General features: G+C 50.6%; 1 protein-coding gene across 1 annotated transcript in view; it reads left to right on the top strand.

Annotated features, from left to right (window-relative positions):
• The first annotated feature begins 1,789 nt into the window (after nt 1-1,789).
• LOC120930578 (NXPE family member 3-like) overlaps nt 1,790-11,789 on the top strand; it is a 61,575-nt gene continuing 51,575 nt past the window's right edge. The window contains exon 1 of the mRNA XM_040341753.1: nt 1,790-1,881. Within this exon, the coding sequence (XP_040197687.1) occupies nt 1,825-1,881 (57 nt within the window). The 5' untranslated portion in view covers nt 1,790-1,824. The remainder of the gene's footprint in view (nt 1,882-11,789) is intronic.

The raw sequence follows: 11,789 nt of genomic DNA, 5'->3' as shown, positions 1-11,789 counted from the left end.
GTGCTGAGTGGGGCATCCCATCTATGAGTGGTGCTTAGTGGGGCACCCGTCTATGAGTGATGTTTAGTGGAGAAGCCCATCTATGAGTGGTGCTTAGTGGAGAAGCTCATTTATGAGTGGTGCCTAGTGGGGCACCCCGTCTATGAGTGGTGCTTAGTGGAGAAGCCCATCTATGAGTGGTGCTTAGTGGAGAAGCCTGTCTATGAGTGTGAGTGGTGCTTAGTGGGGCACCCGTCTATGAGTGATGCTTAGTGGAGAAGCCCATCTATGAGTGGTGCTTAGTGGAGAAGCTCATTTATGAGTGGTGCCTAGTGGGGCACCCCGTCTATGAGTGGTGCTTAGTGGAGAAGCCCATCTATGTGGTGCTTAGTGGAGAAGCCCATCTAGGAGTGGTGCTTAGTGGAGAAGCCTGTCTATGAGTGGTGCTGAGTGGGGCATCCCATCTATGAGTGGTGCTTAGTGGGGCCCCCGTCTATGAGTGATGCTTAGTGGAGAAGCCCATCTATGACTGATGCTTAGTGAAGAAGCCCATCTATGAGTGGTGCTTAGTGGAGAATCCCATCTATGAGTGATGCTTAGTGGAGAAGCCCATCTATGAGTGATGCTTAGTGGAGAAGCCCATCTATGAGTAGTGCTTAGTGGAGAAGCCCATCTATGAGTGGTGCTTAGTGGAGAAGCTCATTTATGAGTGGTGCTGAGTGGGGCATCCCGTCTATGAGTGATGCTTAGTGGAGAAGCCCATCTATTAGTGGTGCTTAGTGGAGAAGCCCATCTATGAGTGGTGCTTAGTGGCGCACCCCGTCTATGAGTGGTGCCTAGTGGGGCACCCCGTCTATGAGTGATGCTTAGTGGAGAAGCCCATCTATGAGTGGTGCTTGGTGAAGAAGCCCATCTATGAGTGGTGCTTAGTGAGGCACCCTGCCTATGAGTGATGCTTAGTGGAGAAGCCCATCTATGAGTGGTGCTGAGTGGGGCACCCCGTCTATGAGTGGTGCTTAGTGGGGCACCCCGTCTATGAGTGGTGCTTAGTGGGGCACCCTGTCTATAAGTGGTGCTTAGTGGAGAAGCCCATCTATGAGTGGTGCTGAGTGGGGCACCCCGTCTATAAGTGGTGCTTAGTGGAGAAGCCCATCTATGAGTGGTGCTGAGTGGGGCACCCCGTCTATGAGTGGTGCTTAGTGGAGAAGCCTATCTATGAGTGGTGCTGAGTGGGGCACCCCATCTATGAGTGGTGCTGAGTGGGGAACCCCGTCTATGAGTGGTGCTGAGTGGGGCACCCCGTCTATGAGTGGTGCTGAGTGGGGCACCCCGTCTATGAGTGGTGCTGAGTGGGGCACCCCGTCTATAAATGGTGCTTAGTGAAGAAGCCCATCTATGAGTGGTGCTGAGTGGGGCACCCCGTCTATGAGTGGTGCTGAGTGGGGCACCCCATCTATGAGTGGTGCTGAGTGGGGCACCCCGTCTATCAGTGGTGCTGAGTGGGGCACCCCCTCTATGAGTGGTGCTGAGTGGGGCACCCCGTCTATGAGTGGTGCTGAGTGGGGCACCCCATCTATGAGTGGTGCTGAGTGGGGCACCCCATCTATGAGTGGTGCTTAGTGGAGAAGCCCATCTATGAGTGGTGCTGAGTGGGGCACCCCGTCTATGAGTGGTGCTGAGTGGGGCACCCCGTCTATGAGTGGTGTTTAGTGGGGCACCACTATCTACGAGTGGTGCTGAGTGTACTGCAGCTATGAGCACTGTACAGGAAGAGGGGAGGGTGTACTCTCTTCAGTCTCATAGTTGGCACGGTCAGCCTGCAGTACATTGGTATCTCGGAGGACGATGAGGTGTGACAAGTTTTCCTGCCTCTTGCTGTGTTGGCTGGCTTCTCTAGGAGGGGTGAGTACAGGACTAGATTATTATATTGCTGCACTGAGATGATTCCAAACTGGCAAAACATTTTGGAACCGTTTGTGTTTTCTGCAACTAACTTGAACGTTGCCAAATCCCTCATAGGAAACCCTCGCTGGCACAACTGTTGCGTACATTGCTAAAACTTACCAAAAGAATAGAAGGACCTTTATGGTGTTTAGACTTACCAACGATTTATAATAAAATATTCATCTGTATCTACAGTAGTTAACACGTTATTCAACATTTAGCTAAATACTAAATAACCCGGAAGATAAAAAAATAGAATCTAAAAATAATTCCCAGATGTGAACATTTCAACATAAAACAGGGAAAATACAGAGACCCCTGCTGACCTCTATCTAACAATGCTACATGCCTGGCTGTCATGCTGAGCTTCTGCAATCACTACTCTTCTAGGTTCATATGCATTTCATACTTATTTGCAGCACGTTTTCCAGTGCATTTTTTATGTGTTCTTTACCACTTCACATCCGGAGCAATTCTGACACTTCTCTCCTACATGTAAAAATCGACTTTTTATTTGCTATAAAATTATTTATGTAGCGCTACCCCCTCAGGAGCCGCTGATTTGTTGTTGGGATCGGCATATTAGGTTACATTGGTGTTGTTTAGGGGTGCAGTTGGAGAACAGAGTAGTGAGCAAATGTCCAGACAACGAATAAAGGTTTTCCAATGCTTTATTTCCAGGTAGGGTTGCCACCTTTTCTTCAAGCCAAACCCGAACACTTTGAAAGGTGATTGGCAAATATTAGCACAACACATTTTGGAATGGATTTACACCTCTATTCATACATTATTATATGTGTATGGCGATTGCACAGTATATGTTTTAATAAGATTGGAGTGTATTAATATTTGGATTATCCTTTGTGGTTTACACCATCATTCACAATTGTTTTTTCACATTTAAATTAAATATATACACTATAGGATTGTAAAGACCCCGGGACACCTTTGGGTGCACTAAGGGGAGCAATAATGCGGGATGCTTTATTGGTCAGTGTTACCCCCCATAATACAAGGGTCAGTGTTACTCCTCCATAATTTAGCCCCCCCCCCATAGAGGACCCCCTTTAGATCAGAGTGCCCTTATGCCCTGGTTCACACTGGGTACGATTTGGAACGATTTGACATGTCAAATCGCATCTCAAATCGGCGGCAATTGTCGGCAATGGCACTGTCCTAATCAGTGCGACGCCGCATCTGCGATTTCAAAAAGTAGTTCCTGTACTACTTTCTGCGATTTCGGGCCGCGATTTACATTAAATTGCGGCCGAAATCGCGGCAAAATCGCGGCCGCGAAATCGCGGTAAAATCGCGCATTTTACCGCGATTTTGAATTCGCAGCAGTGTGAACCTAGGCTAAATCAGTGCTCCTCTTTAGAGACCCAAAAAAATGCAGCACAACCTCCCCCTATAATTATATTCATATGTTAAAAAATTGTTGTGAATGATGGTGGATAATCCAAGTACTAATACACTCCAATCTTATTTAAACATATGGGGCCAGATTCATCAAGAGATACGACGGCGGATCTCCTGATCCGCCGTCGTATCTGTGAGACCCGACGGTCGGATCTGTGAGATCCCACGGTCGGATCTATGCGACTGATTCATAAGAATCAGTTCCGCATAGATCTCCCTTAGATCCGACTGGTGTAAGTGACTTACACCAGTCGAATCTTAGGCTGTAATCTCCCGCCGGCCGCTAGGTGTCGTCGCTATTTTTTACCCGTCGCATATGCAAATGAGGAAAACCGCCGATTCACGTCCGTACGCCCGCCCGTCGCTCGTTTTCTACGTCGTTTGCGTTCGGCTTTTTCCGGCGGATAGCTACCCCTGCTTCTATGAGGGGTAGCTAATGTTAAGTATGGCCGACGTTGCCGCGCTGACGTACCCACCGCAAACAATGACGTCCTAGCGACGTAATTTGGAGCATGCGCACTGAGCTTTTTCGCGGCGGGGCATGCGCAGTTAAATCGGCGCGGGAACGCGCCTGATTTAAATTGTACACTCCCCCTAGCCGCGGAATTTGCATTCCGCCGGGGGGAGTTGCGATCCAACGGTGCAGTTTGCGAGGTAAGTGCTTTATGAATCATGCACTTGCCTCGCTAAATTGCACCGGCGGTTCGTAAACCAGGTAGATCTAGCGGATCTAAAGATCCGCAGAGCTACATGAATCCGGCCCATGCTGTGCAATCTTCATACACATATAATAATGTATAAATGGTGGTATAAATGCATTCCAAAATGGAATAGATTGGAGGTTTACGCCACTATTTTACATTGTTATATGTGCATGGAGATTGCACAGCATATGTTTAAATAAGATTGGAGTGTATTAATACTTGGATTTTCACCATCATTCAGAATTATTTTTTCACATTTAAAATAATATAATTATAGGGGGAGGTTGCACTGCATTTTAATTTATTATTAGGTAATATAAGGACACACTGATCTAATGTGGGTGCTGATAAGGAGAGTTTCCCTTATTAAATAGAAGTCTCTAGGGAAAGGGGGGAGGGGCTGATCTAATGGGTCACCAGCAGTCAGCACCCCCTCTACATTAACTCAGAGTCCCCTCATATCAGCACCCCCCTTCAGGGCCGCTGTTAGAAATCATGGGGCCCCGTACAGCCTACCTGATGGGGCCCCCCCCAACCCCACCCTTGACTCAGCCTCAAAAAAGTGATATTTTAAGTGATATTTATGATATCTTTGTCCAGGCCAATCCCATTCCTTCTAATGAAAGAGAGTGCTGCAGTTGACTTTAAGGATTCAATTTTCCTTAAGCCAGCACATCTATTATGCCTTTAAATCAGCTGAGGCATGCACTCCAATACTTATTTAAATCTGTATGAGCTAATTCACACTAGCATTGCTCTCTGAAGAGTGATCTGCATGCGGATTGCTCTTCTGACAGAATTTGGCTGGTGGTGAACAGGCACTGTATCACCTCCTCACAACCTGTGTTAACCACTTAAACACCCTGACAGTAGTTGAAAAGTAAAATGCTCAGCAGGAAACATGGTGGGTGGTTACAGTAGTTGCTTTGCAAAAAGCATTGTGGTTGCAGCCTATGTACTTTCCCCAGCACTACCTTTCCAGCATGAGGGCTCTTTCACACAGTGCTGCTCCACTCAGCAAGGGATCAGTGAGTGGATTTTCTGCAGAATTGGAGCTAAATGGGACAGATGTGTTCTGATTTCCAGGTCTGTTCAGTTTGCATCTGCACACAATGCACAGCCGACAGGGGAGGACTTGTGATGTCTCTATGGGTGGCCAAATGGAAATTTGGACTTGTGTCCACTCACAACAGGCAATGTGGAAGGAAGATTGACCACACTCCCAGCATCAGAAAAAAAATTGCTTTTATGTCCACAAAGAAAAGCATCACAAACCCACAATACAGAGAGATAGCAGCATTTTTTTTCTGGATTCCATCCTATATAGAGCTTTCATACAGATCCACATGAAAAAATGGCAGGCAGACCTAATTGTAAGGTTTGGGTGAAAGCTTCTTTAAGGAGGGGTGGTTGGTGGGTGGTTAAAAAAATGCAGCTCAGCTACATGTTTTTACTGCCCCCCCCCCCCCTTTCCATCCAAACAGGTAGCAAGTGTAAAGAAGCATCTCATGCTTATGATTATCATTATTATGATGATCACAGAACTTTAGATCCTCTATTGCTCTGCCACAGTGCCACATGGCTACTGAGTGCTGACTTTGTTATGGCTCTATTGTGTGGCAGTCTGTACACACTCAGACCCAATAGCCATGTGACACTGCGGAAGAGCAATAGAGGATCTAAAGTGCTGTGATCATCCTAATGATGATAATCATGAACACAGTGGGGAGTCAGGGGGCTGTACCTTCTTTCCATGGTAGCTGGTGTGACTGTGTGCCGCCCCTTGCCTGTAGCTGTGCACCGCTGCTCGATTAAAGCGGGAGTTCACCCATTTATAAAAAAAAAAAATTTCTCCCCTTAGCTTCCTGCTCGTTCGGTCTAGGGGAATCGGCTATTTGTATTAAAATATGATCCGTACTTACCTGTTTTCGAGCTGCATCTTCTTCCGTCGCTTCCGGGTATGGGTCTTCGGGAGCGGGCGTTCCTTCTTGATTGACAGCCTTCCGAGAGGCTTCCGACGGTCGCATCCATCGCGTCACTCGTAGCCGAAAGAAGCCGAACGTCGGTGCGGCTCTATACTGCGCCTGCGCACCGACGTTCGGCTTCTTTCGGAAAATCGTGACGCGACCGTCGGAAGACTGTCAATCAAGAAGGAACGCCCATTCCCGAAGCCCATACCCGGAAGCGACGGAGAGGATGCATCTCGTAAACGGGTAAGTACTGCACATATTTTAAAATAAATAGCCGATTCCCCTAGTAAAAACGAGCAGGAATCTAAGGGGGAAAAGTGCCCTCTAAGGGTGAACCCCCGCTTTAAGTTTCCTGCATCCTCTCAGCCAGACAGTCACATGCCTCTCTAACTCCCACCCACAGACAGCACTTACTGAGGGAGCCCTGTACACAAAAATCACTCCGCCAGGGATGGTACAAGCAGAGGGCAGCCGGAACTAGAACATGTGCAGCGCATTATGCGGCCAGGCTTTATCTACCTGCGCCCCCCCGAAAATGGAAATAAAGTCCCTTCAGTGATTTCACTTCCTGGGCCCCTCTATTGCCCTAATGGGGCCCAGGATTATGTAAGTACACCCTAAAAAGCAAGCAGGAGGTTTAGAATTTTTTTTAAATTTATTCTGTCATAATTTAACTATAAAGCTTCCCGGGCCCCCTTGCTGAGCCGGGCCCGGTACAACAGGGCTGGTCGTACTGCCCTATCAGCGGCCCTGCCCCCCTTAGAGATCTCTATTAGATCAGACACCCCCCCCCCCCCCATCAGTGTCCCCTGCCTCCAAAGACCCCCATTAGACTGCCTTACCGAGAGCCATTTAGAGTCAGCAAGTGTGGAAGCCGCAGTTTGGGGCGGAGCGAAGCTGCTCTTCTGTAGTGCCATTTTCCTTCCTTCCTTCCATTGTATGGGGGGCTTGAGGATAAGGCAAAGTAGAGGCAGATGCTGCATCGCTGTGCCCAGTGTGTTGGCAAGACACATCTGAACTGGTACACTCACAGGGCCGCTGTTAGGAACCATGGGGCCTCCACCCCCCCAAGGGGGGAAAAGAGGTGGTGGGAGAGAGGTGAGAAAGGGGGAGATGAGAGAGGAGGAGGTAAGGGGGTGAGAGAAAGGGGGGGAGGCAGGATAGAGAGGGTGTGGGCTGACAGAGGGGGGGTGCTGACAGAGGGGGGCTCACAGAGAGGGGGGTGTGCTGACAGAGAGGGGGGCTCACAGAGAGAGGGGGTGTGCTGACAAAGAGGGGGGCTCACAGAGAGGGGGTGTGCTGACTGAGAGGGGGGCTCACAGAGAGGGGGTGTGCTGACAGAGGGGGCTCACAGAGAGGGGTGTGCTGACAGAGGGGGCTCACAGAGAGGGGGTGTGCTGACAGAGGGGGGCTCACAGAGAGGGGGGTGTGCTGACAGAGGGGCTCACAGAGAGGGGGGTGGGCTGACAGAGGGGGCTCACAGAGAGGGGGTGGGCTGACAGAGGGGGCTCACATAGAGGGGGGTGGGCTGACAGAGGGGGCTCACAGAGAGGGGGTGGGCTGACAGAGGGGGCTCACAGGGAGGGGGTGTGCTGACAGAGGGGGCTCACAGAGAGGGGGTGTGCTGACAGAGGGGGCTCACAGAGAGGGGGGGTGCTGACAGATTGGGCTCACAGAGAGGGGGGTGTGCTGACAGAGGGGGCTCACAGAGGGGGTGGGCTGACAGAGAGGGGGGCTGACAGAGAGGGGGGTGTGCTGACAGAGGGGGCTCACATAGAGGGGGGTGTGCTGAGACAGAGAGGGGGGGCTCACATAGAGGGGGGTGTGCTGAGACAGAGAGGGGGGCTCACAGAGAGTAGGTGTGTGGAGACAGAGAGGGGGGCTCACATAGAGGGGGGTGTGCTGAGACAGAGAGGGGGCTCACAGAGAGGGGGTGTGCTGACAGAGGGGGCTCACATAGAGGGGGGTATGCTGAGACAGAGAGGGGGGCTCACATAGAGGGGGGTGTGCTGAGACAGAGAGGGGCTCACATAGAGGGGGTGTGCTGAGACAGAGAGGGGGGTGTGCTGAGACAGAGAGGGGGGCTCACATAGAGGGGGGTGTGCTGACAGAGGGGGCTCACATAGAGGGGGGGTGCTGACAGAGGGGGCTCACATAGAGGGGGGGTGCTGACAGAGGGGGCTCACATAGAGGGGGGTGTGCTGACAGAGGGGGCTCACATAGAGGGGGGTGTGCTGACAGAGGGGGCTCACAGAGAGGGGTGGGCTGACAGAGGGGGCTCACAGAGAGGGGGGTGTGCTGACAGAGGGGGCTCATAGAGAGGGGGTGTGCTGACAGAGGGGGCTCACAGAGAGGGGGGCTCACAGAGAGTGGGGTGTGCTGAGACAGAGAGGGGGGCTCACATAGAGGGGGGTGTGCTCATGCTGACAGAGGGGGCTCATATAGAGGGGGGGGTGTTGAGAGAGCGGGGGGCTCACATAGAGGGGGTGTGCTGAGACAGAGAGGGGGGCTCAGAGAGGGGGGTGTGCTGACAGAGGGGGCTCACATAGAGGGGGTGTGCTGAGACAGAGAGGGGGCTCACATTGAGGGGGTTGTGCTGAGACAGAGAGGGGGGCTCACATAGAGGGGGGTGTGCTGAGACAGAGAGGGGGCTCACATAGAGGGGGGGTGTGCTGATAAAGAGAGGGGGCTCACATAGAGGGGGGTGTGCTGACAGAGAGGGGGGTGGGCTGACAAAGGAGGTTGCTTACAGAGAGGGTGCCGGTGTGCTGACATAGAGGGGGGTGTGCTTACAGAATAGGGCGTGATGACAGAAGGGGTTGCTTACAGAGCCGCACGCTGACAGACAGGCTGGTGGAAGGGCAGATGACAGAGACCGCAGGAGAAGACACAAAACGCGCGCTGGAGCTGTGACATTTGTGACATTTCTTATATAGGGGAAGCGGCCACCCGTCACGTGACCCCGCCCCCTCTGACGCACCCTCGTATGTCACTGGGAAAGCCCGGTCTTTCAGGGTCTTTCCCAGTGATGTACAAAGGTGCGTCAGAGGGGGCGGGGTCACGTGACGGTTGGCCGCTTCCCCTATATAAGAAATGTCACAGCTCCAGCGCGTCATTCCGCTGGGCTGTGTCCAGCGGAGAGAGGAGCTCGCCTGCTGCGCTCTGGACGGATTGATCTTCTCATCGCTGGACCGGACCGCTGATCACCCGTCGCTGGAGAGATCATCCATCGCTGGATAGAAGACCACGTTGGAGCGGGGGGCCGGGCCGAGAGTGGAATCACATCGATGGATTTTTTTTTTATTATTAATAAAGGATTTTTTTGTGTGTGTTTTTTTTTTTTTAACTATTTACACTTCCTTCATGAAATGGTAGAGGTACAGTGTACCCCATTACCAATTAACATAAGGGGGGGCCAGGATCTGGGGGTCCCCTTTGTTAAAGGGGTCTTCCAGATTCTGATAAGCCCCTCGCCCGCAGACCCCCACAACCACTGGGCAAGAGTTGTGGGGATGAGGCCCTTGTCCCCATCAACATGGGGACATCCTCCCCATGTTGAGGGCATGTGGCCTGGTGCGGTTCAGGAGAGGGGGGGGGCGCACTCTGTCCCCCCCTCTTTTCTGCGGCCGGCCAGGTTAACATGCTCGGATAAGGGTCTGGTGTGGATTTTTAGGGGGACTCCACGCCATTTTTTTTTAATTTGGGGTGGAGTTCCCCTTAAAATCCACACCAGACCTGAAGGGCCTGGTATGGATATTTGCAGGGAACCCTACGTCATTTTTTTTTTTTTTTACGGCGGGGTTCCCCTTAATATCCATTCCAGACCCTGGGCCTGTTAATGGAATTTGGGGGACCCCCACACATTTTTTTTTTCTTTATGAATTAATCATCTCTGTAATTGCCAGAGCCGACAATTCATTAGAGCCGCAAAGCCGGTTTTAAATGCCTTTTTTTCTTTCAGAAATGACACTTTGTGCAGGGACAGTTCTATGTACGGGAAACATGCGCTTTTTCACATGCTGACTTTACACCCCCCCACGAAATTTAAAGTAATATTACTCTTTTATTGTTTCACTTTTAGCATTATTAAATTCACTGCTCCTGAAAAAACGGACGTTTTTAAAACTTTTTTTGCATTGATACATGTTTCCCGGGACAGGACCCAGGTCCCCAAACACTTTTTAGGACAATAACTTGCATATTAGCCTTTAAAATTAACATTTTAGATTTCAAATGTTCGAGTCCCATAAACTTTAACGGGGTTCTAAAGTTCACACAAACTTTGGTGTGTTCACAAGTTCTGATGCGAACTGAACAGGGGGGTGTTCGGCTCATCCTTAGTGACCACGTGTCCTGGATTGCCCAGGACAGTCCCGCATTTTGCAGGTCTGTCCCGGGCACACTTATTCCAGGAAAATACAGTGTCCCGGAATGAAACTGACACAGCCACCCCCCCCTCCGGGCCGATCTGATGCCCCCAAAAAAGGCTGCCACATCACCGCTTTACTCACTGACAGTACTTGTCCTGGCCGGGAATGCCTGGAGGAGCACAATCCCCGCCCCCTGCTTATGATTGGAGAAATCATAAATCCCGCCTCTTGTGTCCAATCACTGTGCTTTGATTCGTTACAACACAAGCTCATTTTTGGGAAGGGGGGGGGGGGTGTCCCTGAATGGTAGTTTGGAAATGTGGTCACCCTATCGCCGGGCTCCGTTGGATGCGCGCACCCTAAAGGTGGATGCCGCACCTGGAACCTGCGGGAAGAACCAATAAAGATGGCATCCACAGATATACCCCTCCCCAGCATGCTCCGGTGGATGCCGCACCTGGAACCCGCGGGGAGAACCAATAAAGATGGCGTCTGTCACAGATATACCCCTCCCCAGCATGCTCCGCGAGGGAAAACTCCTCCAATTGGCTTCTGGGGAAAAGCGGCTCTGCCAGAACCCCTCTAGCGTCACCTGTCGCCCAGGGGTGGAAACAACACCCCCGGAGCGCAGGCTGACCTACAGGACATGTCTGGAATGACAGCAGCCCAAATTTGACAAACTGTGAATGGGAGCAAAATAACTCTCCCATTCCCCACTAACTTTAGAGCAGTGCCTATACTGAAAGGAAGGGGGCGCTACACTTAGAACCCCCAAATGTTATATATATATATATATATTTTAGCAGAGGCCCTATAGAATAAAATGTTGGGTGTTGCGATTTTTCTCATGCCACACGGTATTTGCACAGCGTTTTTTCAAACGCATTTAAAATAAAATAAAAAAATACACATTAATGAATTAAAAAAAAAAGTTAGCCCAATTTGTTTGTATAATGTGAAAGATGAAGTTATGCCAAGTAAATAAATACCTAGCATGTCACGCTTCAAAATTGCTATAACATCTTTTTTGGCACGTTTTCCAGTGCATTTTCTTATGCATTTTAACCACTTCATATCCGGGCCAATTCTGACATTTTTTGCTAGAAAATACTTACAACCCCCAAACAGCATATAGCAGCGGTTAATGTTTTTTTTCTGTGAGAAAAACACTACAAATGCAAAAGAAACGTTTTTTTTTTTAGCTTCTAAACGCAGAGCTGTTCCTTGCTCCTCCTGGAGACCTGCCTGGCAGTGGCACACTGTCCTCTTCTTGCTCCCGTGCCTCCTGTCCAGGACACCTGTGTGTGTCCTAAGAGGGTCCTGTCCATACCTGAGCCCAGGCCCAAGGTCACCACCCCCCCCCCCCCAGACTGGGGAGCTCCTTCAAAGGCAACGACAGCCTA

The sequence above is a fragment of the Rana temporaria genome, chromosome 3 (assembly GCF_905171775.1).
Source record: "Rana temporaria chromosome 3, aRanTem1.1, whole genome shotgun sequence".
NCBI lineage: Eukaryota > Metazoa > Chordata > Amphibia > Anura > Ranidae > Rana > Rana temporaria.
This window is presented reverse-complemented; position numbering and strand designations above follow the sequence as displayed.